Source organism: Thunnus thynnus, chromosome 12 (assembly GCF_963924715.1).
Source record: "Thunnus thynnus chromosome 12, fThuThy2.1, whole genome shotgun sequence".
Lineage (NCBI taxonomy): Eukaryota > Metazoa > Chordata > Actinopteri > Scombriformes > Scombridae > Thunnus > Thunnus thynnus.
Genome location: NC_089528.1, coordinates 24,853,303 through 24,869,136, shown reverse-complemented (window position 1 = coordinate 24,869,136; position 15,834 = coordinate 24,853,303). Strand labels below are relative to the sequence as shown.

General features: G+C 41.1%; 1 protein-coding gene across 1 annotated transcript; it reads right to left on the bottom strand.

Annotated features, from left to right (window-relative positions):
- Window positions 1-393: 393 nt before the first annotated feature.
- On the bottom strand, window positions 394-14,796 carry copa (COPI coat complex subunit alpha). Its single transcript, XM_067606520.1, has 30 exons — window positions 14,588-14,796; window positions 13,894-14,007; window positions 13,715-13,788; window positions 12,934-13,014; window positions 12,744-12,820; window positions 12,017-12,126; window positions 10,209-10,318; window positions 9,505-9,604; window positions 8,728-8,946; window positions 8,234-8,384; window positions 8,025-8,091; window positions 7,829-7,904; window positions 7,540-7,622; window positions 6,623-6,848; window positions 6,129-6,267; window positions 5,635-5,797; window positions 5,300-5,446; window positions 4,842-5,031; window positions 4,640-4,735; window positions 4,321-4,409; window positions 3,987-4,110; window positions 3,503-3,592; window positions 3,037-3,143; window positions 2,656-2,802; window positions 2,404-2,544; window positions 2,019-2,201; window positions 1,685-1,795; window positions 1,414-1,575; window positions 1,091-1,285; window positions 394-826 (listed from the first exon to the last, which is right to left on the bottom strand). Exons 1-30 carry the CDS (start codon window positions 14,625-14,627, stop codon window positions 767-769), a joined length of 3,672 nt encoding a protein of 1,223 aa, XP_067462621.1. The 5' UTR covers window positions 14,628-14,796; the 3' UTR covers window positions 394-766.
- Window positions 14,797-15,834: the final 1,038 nt, after the last annotated feature.

Here is a 15,834-nt window from a genome sequence, read left to right as displayed (position 1 = left end):
AAAAGAATAAGAAAAAAGTACATTTGTACTTTAGATAAACTGATTTATTTCATCCCAACACTTCCCCTCCAAGGTATTTATTTTTCTGTGAGCAGTTTTTATTAATTCTTTGTGTAGTTGTGTTCTTGTCTTGAGTTTCTTGTTCTCAAGCCTCTCTTGAAAAAGAGCTGCAATCTCAGTGAGACTTCCTGACTAAATAAAGGTTAAATAAATAAAAAAAATCTGAAGATCCATGTCACCATAATGCTTACCAAGGAGTGAGTCAACTCTGTAATCGTGTTACAGCCCTGTTGACTCATCCCAGTTATTCATACACCACTTTTATATGCACAATAAAACCATATTCAAAGTCTCATTGCCCAAAAAAACGCCACATAACACACACACACACCCTTCATGTCCGTCATTCAACACTGATTTTTTATTTTATTTTTTCCAGATGCACGGAGCACAGCTGCTCACTTTGAATTATTCATCTCATACAAGTCAAAGAAGAGTTAACAGTAAGGTTTACAGCCTCTATAAAGCCACAGCACAGAGATGACGACGCAGCAGCACTTACAAGAAAAAGCTTTCTGCAGGATAGGTGGTGCACGGAGTTAGATAGTTGAGAGGATTAAAAGGTTTAACATCATTGTGAGAAAACATACATATATCTCTGCTTCCATTTTTCTTGTTAATAACTGTATTATTTCTAAGGAATAAGTGTAGATTTGTTTCGCAGAATAGATTCTTCGTCCATTCGTCTCGTCCTCTTCAAATCTTCTTAACGGAACTGAAGTGGACTCACACGCAGACCGATCACGTCCTTACCGATCTCTGTCACCTAGGAAACGAGGTGAAATTAAAGGTTAGGTTTTACAAGGCAGAAGAAATAAATAACAATCAACTTTATGATAAAAGACAAGTGAACACTTGAATTACACTTAAATCTCAAATTATTGTCATTTTTTTTGCTTCTTTCCAATTCTGAGGGTCTCATCAGTTTGCTTTTATAAATTTTCATATACTCTAATCTATTATTTTAATTTAAGGGATTTAATTTAAGTTTTTCATGACCACTGGAGTTGTATGTGGCCCTCCAACCTACCTGTGTGACCCTGCAGATCTGGCCTTTGTACGTGGGGCAGTAGCAGGCTCCAGACAGTGGACACTTCTCGACTGGGCGTCCGCGGTACAGGGGGACAAAGGAGGCAGCGCACAGGTCAAATGGATTGTGGGGGTCGTAGTTCAACTGGTGGGCGTCTGTCAGGGTCTTCTCGCAGGCTGCCAAAATCTTGCGGGTCTGAGTGGAAAGGAGAGATTTAATTAGGCAATATGACGCGAGAGGGTGTGTTTTACCGTCATTGCTGGCACGACAGTGATGTGGTCAGGAGCAAAGCGCTTGTATATAAAAATGAAGCTGTAACCAACCTGCTGTGCAACATCTGGCTTCGGTCCGAGCTCCAGCAGGCGTCGTGCAAAGCCGGCAGCGGTCTTGAAGTTGCGCAGTTTAAAGAAGAGGTTCAGAGCTGTGCGCAACACCAGCACCATGTGGACTGGCTGGAGATTACAGTGAGTGAAATAAGCGGCCATCTGTAAGGAAAAAAAAAAAACCAACAACATAAATTAGAAAACAGGGCTCAGGAATGAAACAGATGTATAAATACTGATCACTGTTTCAAGAGTAACAAAACAACGTTACCTCACAAAGCCTCTTCTGCTGATCCAAAGTGTCTTTAGGCAGCTTCTTCCTCTCCGTCTCCATTGTCAGACCCACTATGTACTCTTTGCAAATTGTGATCAGCTGCTGAGCCTGAAACACACACACACACACACACACACACAGAGATCCCAATCACACATTAAAAACATTGACATTTCATATATTTATCACTATAGCTGCATGTTACTCATCACAGTGCCAAATGTCAAATAGGCAGCTCGCAGCAACATATCAGCTTGCGGGACACATTGAAATCTTTAAACTGCACTTGGATATTAAACCGATTCAGATTCAAAGAATGCCTGTTGCTCACCTCAGCAATCTCCTGCTTGTTATCGACCACGAGCAGTGGCACAGACAGCAGGATGGCTCTGAAGCGCTCGACGGCGTCCTCAAACCGCCCGGAAGTGGTCAGCTGGTAGCATTGCTGCAGACGGGCGATGAGGTCGGAGAGGCGCAGGCCCACAGCAGGAAGCCCCTGCTTTGCTCCACAGTCCTAAAGGAAACAGATATATAAATAACTTAACAGAAAAGCATGAACAGACGTAGATAAAGAGTCAATTTTTCATTATAGATAAAACTAAAAGGCAACACCTCAAACAGCTGACATTCTCAAAGAAAGTGGAACATAAATCCACATCACTGACACACCTATAAGAAAGTTCTGTAATCATTAAGAGACGAGAAAACAGCCGTACCTTCCAGTTCCTCTGGGGATGGCCACGCAGGCAGGGCAGGGAGGGCAGACCCAGGTAACAGGTGCGGCCTCTGGACAGCGTCTGCATGAACAGCGACTTGTAGGGGCCGAAGCTCACAACTCCTACCTGGTCGTGGAGCAACTGTGATAGAGAAAGGGAACGGTAAGTGTGTGAGTAAACAGAGGCTTGGCCTCACCTCAAACATAACTGTATAAAAAGTGTATTTGAAGTAATATCACATTGTGAACATACTCTCATTGCAGTCTCGAAGGAACCAGCCAGGATGTGGTCCACCGGCAGCTGGGAGTTGTTGCACCACATCTGGGTCGGACTCATGCCCTTGGTGGGTGGGACGAAGAAGCCGTCTTCTGCTCCTCCACCTGCGCCAGATGGCAAGTCCTGATGTGTTGGGAACAAGAATAAGGTTTTGTTATAAGACAGTTCGACATTCAGAATCATTGTCACAGTGCACAAAAATACCTTGTTTGTATAATGGACACTAGTGAAAGAGTTAAAAGGCTCAGATAAAACCACCTCTTAATGAGAAATGACAAGACCTTTATCAGCACTTGGGTCTAGTCTCAACCCTGGTTTTGTTGGTGGTGGGATTCGTTAAGATGTAGCTCCACTCACCAGCTCTGGAGGAAGGTCCAGGTCTTCCTCCACCTCCCAGCCTCCTCCTTCCTCTTTACCCATTCCTCCATCGTCCCCTAATCCTTCCTGGGCATCCATGAAGCCATCTGAGAGAAAGAGAAAGATGATGTTTGTGTACTGTTCTAAATGATACCGTCAGGGGCTAGTGCAGCACTTTGAGGATCTCAGAGTATTTATTGATTTTTAGTTTTTATCCAGAGTAACTGATTGTTCTTTTTATTGTGGTATTTATGAGATATATGATGTGTAGTAATGTTGAATCATTTGGTGCTGTACAGCGGCAGCATTGTGTGTCCAAGGCAAATTCCCCCCCTGGGACAATAAAGTCTTATCTTATGCATTTTAACGTTAACAACAAAATTGTATAGTTTTGGAAATTGACGATAAATTAAATTATTCTGTGCACTGAAGGGTTTGAAATATTCTTTAGTTACGCTGAATTTACCTTCATCCAGCTGAAGCTCGGCATCGTCTCCCCAGCCCTCGCCTCCTGGAGCATCCATGTCCAGGTCGGCAGCCATCTGACCGGCTTTCCCTACAACAGAAAAACACTGTTCTCACTCTGGCAAAGTCGACCGCCACAGGTTTCATTTCATTTTATTATTCCAACACTTGTAAAGATGGAAAACACAGTTGCATATTAGAAGAGCAGTTAACTGTCACAACAATCGATCAATCGTCTTTAATGAAAGGGACATGAACACACTTGTGTTGGCAAGAAAACACAGTAAAAGAAAATCACCCTTTAAGTTCTATTTTGTTTCCACTGTGACAGAGATAAAATAGATTAAACACTGGTAAAGGATTAAGTCTCTTGAAGCTGCCATTTCTTTGAGTGTGCATAATTTTCCCGTCTTTGCTATATATGGTGACGTATCCATCTTTAAATGCATGTACACATCTGTCATGTGTCAGGGCTGATGACTCACCCTTCGCTGCAATGGCTCCCTCAAAGAAGCCCTTTGATACAGTGAGCAGAGGCCAGTTGGTGTCCAGAGGGTTGATGGGTGGAGGAGGCTGCAGCAGCTCTGCATTGGGATCAACCTCCGGCACCTACGAGATAAAGATTAACAGTTATATTACAGAATGAGTGTTTTTATCCATTTTAGATGAGTGAATTTACTGTCAGAGGCTGAGATGCACATGACATGTTTTTAGGGCTAAAAGACAAACCAACCAGTAAGAACATAAATGTGAAAAAAGCTTGCAAAAATGTTATAGTGCACTAAAAAAAAGCATGAAGAGAAAGTTTTCCAAACACACCGTCTCCTTTTCTGGGTCAAAGGTCTCCTTTAGGGCCTCGGCCTCTTCATCCAGCCCATGAGTGGCTGCAGTCAGGTAAGCCAGAGACTCTGAGAACAGACACAAAGAGTTAAAACATGTTGGCTTCTTGTTCCAACAACAACACTGGGGGGTAAGCACATCTTTGATGTAGTGGAAATTAAAATTATTGTTTAGTTTTTATAAGTTAAAATTTTACCTGTTGTCACTGGTTACATTGCACTAGCACTACAACCTGAGGTGAAGTATGCAGGTATGACATATTTCACACATGTGTGATGAAGATGACACTTAAACTCACTCTGTCCACAGTTCTTCAGGATGCGGACCCTCTCACTGACGTCTCCCAGGTAGAGAGCTGCCTGGTAGTGACCGCTCATGTCCTTCCTGATCTCAGCTATAAATGACGAGTACACAGATATTAGATACGTTTCCTGACGTACCGAACACACAAATCAAATCACCACATCATTTGCATTAAAAAAAAACACCAAATTCCTCACCAATCTTCATCATCTTGCGCAGCTTGGCCAAGTTGCCAGTGATGAGGTAGAGGAAGGTGAGTTTGTCAAAGTTCTTGGTTCTCTGGTAGCACATTTCCACAACCTGGTGGTGACCCTGCAGCAGCGCTGCCTCACCCAGACGCTCCCAGCAGCTGCGCTCATCCAGGGCCTTGGCTGCCTCCAGTGCCACCTGAAGCACAGAGAGAGAGATGTTTTTCATTATGCAGTTACAGCATCTCACAACTAAGCAGATTATATGCAGACTCTGTTAAGAACATAAAGACTATTGTTTAATTGTAGATTAAGTTGCCACTAGGATGCTGCATCTCTTTTTCCCTCTCTCTTTTTCCCACTACCCTCACCTCAACCACTAACCAGTAAAATTACAACACTGAAATTAAGGAAAAATGTTAATATAAAAGGAGTGAAGTAATTTTGGCCTATGATGGCCAGCCTACCTCGATGTTGCCACACTCCAGAGCCAAACTAAAGCGGGTCTTCTCATCTTTGACAAAGTGCAGCGCCACCTCAGGATAGCCCTTCTTCTGCAGGTAAGCAATGATTGACTGGCCCACCAGCTTGGCATTACGCACCATGTGGAGCACCTGGGCGGGACAAAGATAAAGAGGAATTCTGTCAAAACCTGTATTTGGGATGTAAATGCTCAAAAATGTTAATGAAATAGAATTTAGCCCATAATAATTAAGTAATTTCATTTATTAATATTGCAAAGACACAGGTACAGTATACTCCAATCATCCGTCCACATAGACAGTGGTCATTAAGCACCCACCTCATCATATTTACGGTTGACTAAGGCCAGTTTGAAGCGGTATTCTGTGGGGTCAATGGTGAGGACGCGTGGCCTGCACTCCCTGTCCAGACAGTAAACACTGTTGCCTCTCACACGGGTCACATAGATGGGCAGGTCCAGAGTCCTGATGATGCCATGATCACTACAAGGAAACACAGTAAAAATATAATGTTGAAAGGCTTTAAAAACACCCCGTCAACACTTGATGTGTAAGGCGTTCTGCTTTTCAAACCTTTGAATCTAACACTGGAGGTTATCGTGTTTGGAAAGTCTGAGATTAGATTGGATAAGCTTGCCAACTCTTCAAGCTGTTCCGCAAATATCTTACCGAGGTCTTAAATATTTAATTTGGTGATCAAAGCTATATTGACAATCTTCCGCTGTTGAATGTACAAAGTGGAGGCAGTTTACGTGCCCTGATACCAGACTTCTGTTAAATGTTGTGTTAAAAGAATCACATCAGGAGCACATACCCAGAGGTGAGGGCGTATTTGATGTGGTTGGAGGTGGTGTAGATAAAGACTCCGCTCTCGTCCCAGGCTCCACTCTTCACTCTGATGTTCTCATGAATGTTGCACAGACTCTCCAGCTTACGGTTGCAAATCATGATGGCTGAGGGACGAAAAGAGACACAGGAGATTTAGACTTTTTTGTTTGTTTTGTTATAACACCATCATTTACGAGTCAAACTCATTTAAATGTACTTATCCTTTAATTAACTGCTTATCAGTGCTTGTGCCAACATTCACAAATCACTCTTCCACAAACTAAACCTTTAAAATATAGCATCCTCTTCTTTGCGAGAGTTACCCTTAAGCACAAATTGATGCAAAACATTCAGATGGGTAATGTTTCAGAGCCTCAGTGCTGGCCTCGTAACAAGTTTAGAGGACATGAGATAAAGATGCTGTGGCTCTGTGATAAACATCTTTGTCTGTACCTACATAAATCACTCTTATCTACCCACCGTGTTTAGCCAGCAGAGCCACGTGGCTGGTGTCAGCGCTCCACACCACGTATTTGACCTTGGCGATCTTGACGGTGGCCAGCGAGCGTTTCTGCTGCACGTCGAACAGCGTGACGCCGTCGGCATCTCTCAGCAGCAGCGAGCCCGTCCCCGCGTAGAAGATTTCCTCGCAGCTCGGCACCTGAACTTTCTTCACTATTTCATTCTTCAGGTTCTTAATCAGCAGCTACAAAAGAGAGGAAGTGTTATAATTAATAACTGTGGATCAAGACAGAGACATTAAAGAAGTGACAGACATACAGAAAGAGATGATATTCAGGCTGGAAGACCTTTTAGATCAAAAGCTTCACTTATAAATTAGATGTCTCTCCTGTAACGATATACAATGTACGACTATTTTTAATTGAGGAATATCTTTAAATAAAAATAATAATAAACCACTGGTTGACCAATGAAACTTTTATTGACATGATCCTTAATAATTAGCTTGAAATTGAAGTTTTTCTTCTCAAAATTGTTGTTCATTTTGTGGCATAATGCTCATCATGAATTGAACTGTAAGATTTGAGGAAATTTAATACACACAAAAGAAAATTACTTTGCAAACTTCAGTCCTCTGATTAGTTATAGCAGCCTGTATAAACCCAGTTTCAATTTCAAAACGCTAGACTGTATCCAAATTTTGACTTTGTCATTTAAAGATTAATGCTCCAGACTCTGCCCTTCACTGATCAATTGAAAAGACCAAGACTGTTCTTCACAATGATCAATATCAAAACATAGATGATAGAACAACATTTTGTCAAACATCTTCTGATTCAAAAGGGGGAAAAAAAGTCTCTCTTTGCAGAAACTACAGAGAATATTATTCTTTTTCAATGCATTTCTATACTTTCTAGACCTGCAAATGGACTTACAGAGTGCATACGGTCCAGGACGGCAAATCGGTTCCTGGCCACCCAGACTGCTGTCAGACCAGAGGATCTCTTCCCCTCCGGCGCTGAGAGACGACAGAATCAGTGTTACTTCAGTTGCCACATGCAGTATATTTAACAGGGATCTAACTTGTTGGATTTCATAAATGTTACATAGTTACTGTTCATAAAGAGAAGCTATACGAATGGCAAATAATATACAGTTAACAAAAGAAAGTGATGCAAAGTGTGGAAAACTGTATGATTTTGTTGATTTGAGGTGTTTCAGTACCATCAGGGTTCTGAGAGTCACTTTCTTTGGGAATAGAGTACAGGTCATAGGTGCTGTTCTCCAGATTGGTTGCCCTCTGCAGGAGATAAAGAGTATTACATGAAGAGTATTACATAAAATACATGGAAAACAATGAATTTAGGTATCTGAACAAACAGTTAGTGATTAATGTGTGTTTTGATTGAGCGATACTTACAGTGCAGAGCAGGACAGCGTTCTCAGCTGGGTTGTAAGACATGCTGAACACTGGAAACTTGGACCCACTAGAACAAGATAATATATAAAACACAACAGTTGGCTTCTTTCTCTTTCTTATTACACTCACTTGCATCCAAATACTTCCACTTGTAAGAATGAGGGGTGGGGTGGTTGCACTGCATGCCACAACGTCTACAGATTACTTACCTGCGTAGCTGCATGACAGCAGTGTCCTTGCTGCTGTTGAAGTCCAGCTGGCGGAGGAAACGGTCCTTGACGTAGTACAGCATGTTGCCGTGGACGGCGTATGCTGGACGCTCACGCTCCAGCTTGAAAACGATCATGCCGCTGTCATGACCTGAAAGACAAACAGACCGTCTTTCAGTGTGATAATCCATCTGCATCACAGGAAGGTGCCTGTTTTACTGGCAGAAAGTCTAAAATGTTCAAATCTTACATACACAGTGGTTTTAAATGTTGCTGTTTTTACTGGCATGGCACAGAAAAAATAACATTTTCAGGTCACTTATGAATGCCATGTTCACTAGCATGACAAATAAAGCAATAGGATGGTTTCTTTGTTGGTATTCAGAGGCTGGATGACCTGTAAACTTATATACTCTACTACCAAAATCATGAACTGGATATTTTCAACAACTTAGACTTCCTGTGTACAGATGCAGACCATCATCACCACCTACCAGCAGCAAACAGGTTGAGGTTTGGGTGAGCCCCCAGCACCCAGAAGCGATCGTGGTCCCGGCGGAAGGTCTGGACTCCGGTCCTCTTGGACATATCCCACACCCGAATGCTCTTGTCCTCAGAGTTGGACAGGATGAGCTCCTGACGTGGGTGGAAGACGGCACAGGACACATTGTTGTAGTGTCCGCGGCACGTATCCAGCTCCCATGCCTTGGATTCTGGAACGAGGGATGAAAGAGAGACCATTGAGGAGATGATAAGGATGGAAAGAGATGCAAAAGAAATGGGAACACTGGGTTTTCAGAGAAAATCTGAGTCAGCAGAAGGAGAAATGCACCAACAAAAATATGTGAAACATTGGTGCAAGTTCTTGAAAATGCAGTGAGGAAGAAAGACGAGACGATCACTGAAGTATTTAACTATTAATGAAAGTCTTTCAGTGCATATAGAAGTTCACTGACTAGCCTGAATCAATTTTTTTTTATTTTTTTTTACAAAAAGTTATGTAATAATAAATTTATCACTATTTATAATTGGCCAACAAACATCATATACACATAACTGGTGTACTAAGTGAAGAAATACAGATGTGTTGTTATTGATCCATGTCATCCTGGGTGAAAAGCTCACTTGGATGATGGACCCTGCTTGTGAGTGACAAACAATGACCAAAAAAACAAAATAAATTAGAAAATAGTCAACAGAGCTTCAGTTTTAATGGACATTCGGCAGCGAATTGTTGACGGACATTAACTAGTGTCTTCTGAGTCACTCACCATTCATCCTCCAGATCTTGACCTGCCTGTCGTCGGCTCCAGACACGATGAGAGGCATGCTGGGGTGGAAGGCTGCCCAGTTGACCCCCCGGTCATGACCCTGGACACAGACACACAACCTCAAGTCACACCAATCCAAACAGAAATCCAGCATTTGTGGCAGCAGTGTGGCTTAATGACCACTAAAACACTTGATGTTCTCTTACTACTTATCTAATTATCTAATCAAATTTAGAAGTTCAAAAAACTGTTAACGTTTATTTAAAAGCAACAGAAAGATATATTAAATCCATATATTATTAACCAAACCTGATGTATTTTTATGTCGTTGGGCTGGATATTTCTTCACCTCAGGGATAACAGATCAGGACTCAAACAGACCAACATGAAATAAACAACCTCCTTTCACTAAATAAAACCCAAAAAGTATTGATTGGATATTTCCCATGAAAAGGACAGAAAACTTGGAAGTCAGTGGCAATTTGAAAAATTACCTCACAGTACTTGCTTGTTTCTCTTTGGCTTTACAGTGGAACACATATATTTCATGTTCTTTATATACTAATGTAGCAAATTTTAGTACTATTAGTCTTACAAGGGGGATTTTTAATATCTTAAACGAAGGATTTTCTTCCTTTTCACCTGTGAAAAGGTTTATGCCTTCAAATGAAAACAAAACCTTACATATAAAACTCGCCGCTCACCTCAAGGACGTGCTTAACGACGGCATCTGATGCACCGAACAAGTCAACACCAGAGATGCCGCGAACATCCGTCTCCACAGCGCCAGGAGACAGGTTCTTCTTCCTCAGACCTGGAACCAACATTCAGAGCACCGCGTGCAAGGGGGGGGGAGGGGAGCCATATTGATGTTACACAGGGCACAACCACAGTACAGGGGGGAGGAAGAAAAACATCGAAACAAGATACAAGTTAACAAAATAATCAGATATGAAGAAAGATCACGGGAGAAAAGAGACTCCAGAGAGGAATTTTATGGACTGTTGGACCACTGAACACACACACAGGGTTGAAACACACCAACACAACCTCTGCTCTCTCATTTCCTGCCAACTTGAGTCTGGAAACAATCATCATTGTAGCAGTGTTGTTGATCGGGTTAATGAATCGCTCACATGACAGAAGAAAGTTACTCGTGATTTGATTGGACAGCAGTGTGAGATTACTCGCAGACTCAAATGAGATCAGGAAAAAAAAAAGTTTGAGAAAACACAGATCGCGTTTGTGATTCCTGCCCGTCGAAACGATGCGGTGAACAGGCAGTTCAGCAGTGTAAAGAGATGACATGGGGGGAAGGAAATAGCACTAGGAACCCATGTGCAGGTGTGGATGTTTCCAGGGAAGAGCATGGGATAAGGAGACACAGGGAGTGCGTGGACTCGGCTGATGGGGATGGGGTGGTGGTGGCTGGTGGCTGGTGTTGTAAAGACGTGCTCTGATGGGGCGTTGGATGTCAGGAATATGAGTAAGAGTTGGAAGTTACGTTTCCGTCAAGATGTTTGAGTCACATGCAGAGTTAATAGATTCTGACATGTCACAGATATAGGTTAGCAATGACAATGTGGAAACTTTTGCTACGAGAAATATAAACATTGTTGTATATTTCATGTTATATTTTGGGGTAGTAGAGCCAGCCATGCAAGTATCATGCCAGGGGTACTTTAAAAACATTTAGCATCAGACCTAAAGAAGATTAAGTGTATAAAAGATACAGCTTCAAACCAGTTAGTAGTCATGGCTATTGTTTTTCTTGATGCCATTTAAACCAATGCAAAGAAGTAGTAAAATAACACTATGGGAAGCAGAATGGGCTTTCTATAAAGTGAGTACGAGTGCAAAGTGATCCTTTTAACATGGACAGTCGAGCATGTAAATTGAACAGCCTGCTGTGATGTCATGTCATATAGAAGTTCACAAACATGGCTGGATGGAAGCAAACATGCTCAGTGCAAGAAGAGGAATCCCCAGGACAGGCAACAGTCACATTTTTCCACATCTTTTGCATGTTCATGTGTAGGAAAGTGAGATGTGAGCCAATTAATGGTTTAGTTAGTGGAAAGACAAGAAACAAGAAGCAAGAAACACCATCAACAAACATATTAAGAGCATGCAGAGGCACAGAAACACCTCTCCCATTTTCTTTTTGCTAAGCTTTTTATCAACCACATCTTTGCATTCTATGAACCCTGTGTTTGTTAAAAATGCTTATTTATAGTGCAGTATTTCACCAGAAAATACTGAACCATAAATCATTTTTGTTTTTTTCTGGTAATAAACTCCTTGTCTGTCTTTCCTGAGAGGAGAGGTGTTTCTGCAAACAGCCCACAGAGATTTGTCCTCTACAAGTCGGAGAGGAAGAGGAGGGTCCAGGACTCAACATTGGTCCTGTTCCTGCTTCTTCCTCGTCCTTTGTACCACTCTGCCCCCCCCCCTTCCACACCTCCCTCAACCCAACCCAATCTCCTCTGGTCAACTGTCCCCTGACCCTCACCGGAGATATCCCACACTCGCACGGTCTGGTCCAGACTGGCTGACACCACCAGGTCCTCAGATGGATGGAACTGGGCGCACATCACATAGTGATTATGGCCGGTCAGCACGCTGTGGGTGAGAATAAGGGAAACAGAATATTGATGACTGATAATAATTAAAATAATTCATCTGAAAGTTAAGCAGTGGCTGAGGTTTTGTGAGCAGTCTGAGCTATGTACAAATGAAATGTAATAACATGAAAAACAATTAAAGGCAGCATATTCAAAAGTTTTAAGTATAAACGCAGGAACAGAGATAGTGCAGTGGAATCAAGACTCGTTTATACACATTTTATCATCTCACTTGGACATCAAATCTGAGGACTTTTCAGACTTTTCTGGAAAAACCTTCATCTTAAACCTGCTGCTGCATCAACACAAATATCTATCCGTGTTACCCTTATCGTGTGAACTGTTGCTATGATGAAACTGATTTTTATATTATGATGATTTGACTGATACAATAATCATATTCCTTTTTTAGGGCAATTTGCTAATTCACTCAACTTTAAAGGTGTTATCTTCTGTATTCCAGGAACTTGTAAATAAGTCAAATTCCCAATGTATATTTTTTCACTTTGTGCGTTATAAACCCTAACAATGATCTTTTAAAATAATGCCTGTTGTTGTGAGCAACTTCATACTTTCTGATAAATACAGGTGAAACAGTTCATTTCAGTGTCTTACCAGACACAAGTCCTGGACTGCCAGTTCCAGATGCGGATGGTCTGGTCATCTGAGGCACTCAGAATCCAGGGGTACTCCTACAGAAAGAGTGATGATTTAATCAGTGAATTTTAGACTCTGGACGTTGAAATCGTCGATGAGAACAAAGGAAGCAGAGACAGAAACATTTTTAAGTGGCAGACCAACTCACATGGTGAAAGAAGGTGGTTCTGATGTAGTCGAGGTGTCCAAGGAGGGTGAAGAGGCACCGTCTCAGCTTGTAGTTCCACACCTTGTCAAAACAGAATAAACTTTATTGGCCAAGTATGTTGACACGAACAAGGAGTTTGCCTCCTGTTATCAGTAGCTCTCAATATACAGTAGGGTCCAAAAGTCTGAGACCACTTTCCCATTGGTTCTGGTACTGTATGTACTGTTCATACAGGGTTGTGGTACAGGTAATGTGAGAGTGCATGGCAGTGCAAAGACTGCTGGGAATGTTTCTATGGATATAAAGAGGTGGTTTTAAATGCATATGTTAAGTGTTTATGTACATGTACAGTATATACAGTAAACAGAAATACTTTTACAGTTTTTACATGTATGGCACTGTCTAATTATTTGGAATACTCATTTGATAGATGCTTTCATTCCTAACCTTAATAGTACCATACAAATTGTTAAACATGACTCTTTCCTGACTACCTCTGACAGATATTATAATTCTAAATATTTGATCTAATGTCAGAATAGAACACTTGCTCAGATATAGGCACTAATAAAATGCACCAAACACCAAATAATGGATGTTATTTGTTCAAACATGTCAGCTTCATACCACCAGGGACAAGATGGAAACAAGGCCAAGACTTTACTGCTCTATTCCTGACAAAGTCTGTTATGTTGCATTTTAAAATAGATGAGAGTGTTGTCAATACACCTAAACCTATATAACATTTCTTCTTGACATGTCAGTGCCACAGAAGTCTCACCTTGATTTTATAGTCATCTCCTCCAGACACAAACAGGGGCTGCTGTTTGTGGAAATCAATTCCTCTGACAGGACCTGTGAAAGAAGCCACATTAAACAAATACAATTTGTATCTATCAAGAATACACTGTGAGAAAAATGAAGCAATAACATACTACATCTGCCACATCTCTGTCTTACCATCATGCTCGTCAAACTTGTCAATCAGTGTGCACATCCGATAGTCCCACAGCTGGATGACACCGTTGTGCAAACTAGCAAGAACCCATGGCCTCTTGGGATGGAAGCTCAGGCCTGAAATGCAAAACAATGAACGTACTTTTTCAAAGGCCAATGTCACTTGAAAATATCCATATAAAATTGCAGCCGATTAAGGATTTCTAGTCATATGACAGCAAAGGAACCATATGTAGTCTAGTTTTAAATAGGTCAGTTACGTTAGCATGCTAAATGAGGAAACGTACACGTCGCTTTCATTCATAAACACCAGCGGTGGAAGAAGTATTCATGTCCTTTAGTTAAGCACTACTAACTAAAAGTAGGAATACTGTCGTCTAAAAATACTCCATTACAAGTAAAAGTCCTGAATTCAAAATGTTACTTGGGTGAAAGTACAGTATGTACCTCAAAATTGTATTTGAATAGCTGAGTAAATGTACTTAGTTACTTTCCACACCTGCTTAAACACTACCCTTGAACACAAAGCCTGACTGACATTATTAAAGTTACAGTCTGTAATATTAAGCATTAAACCTTGTATAATGAGAAATAGAGTTAGTAACACACACAATATTAGAAGATCATTTAAATAACTTAACCTAACAACGTCAGCTAGCTAAAGTTAGCTTCCATGCTAACTGCAGCAAACTCTCACCTTTAACACGGGCCGACTTCGTTTCAAATTTGGTTAACATTATCACGGGGCAGGTGTACAGGTCGCTATCTTAATATTGTAGTAAGATATGATTCCACACGATGCATATAAATACATAAAATATCGCAAACAGTTAGAGTCCGGCGGCCGGATCGCCGTCGCCCGTTTAGCTGAATCTCCTCTTCCCTGACACGTAGCTCGCTTTGTCTTCCGGCTGTGAACAATAAAGTTTTACAATGAGACGTTGACGCCTTTGGTTGACGCAGAAAGCTCCACGACGGCGGCAGATAGAAATTCAACACATAGATCTGAACTGCTAATTTAATGTTATCAGAACTACTCTAAACAGCCTATTTCTGCACATAGTCATAATTCTTCTTCTTCTTCGTTGATTTTTAGAGGTGGTTTACATCCAAAATGTTGCATTGCCGCCTTCTACTGAATTGAAAATAAGACTAAATTATCCTATCTAATCTAAATAATTATATATTAAATAAAAATAAATAAAGGTCTTCACCAGCCCTCATCCCATTCTCTAATATAATTTCTCAGTCTAAGCTCTGAGAGGGCCTGAAAGCCTCTCTCAACAGCCCCATGCACCTCCTCTTCTGTAATTTCCATAATATCCAGAAACTTTTGCTCTGCAACAGCAACTTTCTCAGATTTCCTTTCTGCCTCAGCAGAACAGTTAATCACTATGGCCAGAAATGCTAACAACTTAAACTTGTCCTTGCAAAAACACTATTCATCATGCTTCCTAACTGATTTGTTCTTTTGTCAACAGTCTGGTTTAAAGAGGTTAGTTTACAACAAAATACACAATAACACTACATTAGATTTCACAGCTTCCCCCATATAAATGTGTTATTCACAACAAACTGAAAGAAGTACATTACAAAATAATGCATAATATATATCGCACCAATAAATTTGTTTCAAGATTTGTGGATTTCAATAACAAATATGAATTTTGTAAAAAAAAAAAAACAAAAAAAAAACAGAGGAAGAAACAACTAAACATCTGATTGGCTCCAAACTAGTTGTGATGTCACAAATCCTGCTCATAGGCCCGCCCCTAAAATCTGATTTTCAATGAGCTCAGAGAAACTTTCCTCCTTCAGCAGATAAATGTGAAAAGAGCCTTTCAGTGTCAAGCTCTGCACAGTGAAGCTCAAACATCAAACTGAAGGAACAAGAAGCAAAATACATTTGGGGAGACTGTAAAGTATTGCAGTAGAAGTACATAA

Excerpts from the sequence above, each read along its gene's own strand:
- copa (XM_067606520.1), bottom strand. The coding sequence starts at position 14,627 with ATGTTAACCAAATTTGAAACGAAGTCGGCCCGTGTTAAAG. Across the intron at positions 12,127-12,743 it reads CAGTCCAGGACTTGTGTCTG|CGTGCTGACCGGCCATAATC; the intron begins GTAAGACACTGA and ends TCTCACCCACAG. Across the intron at positions 2,202-2,403 it reads ATCCCCAGAGGAACTGGAAG|GACTGTGGAGCAAAGCAGGG; the intron begins GTACGGCTGTTT and ends TGTTTCCTTTAG.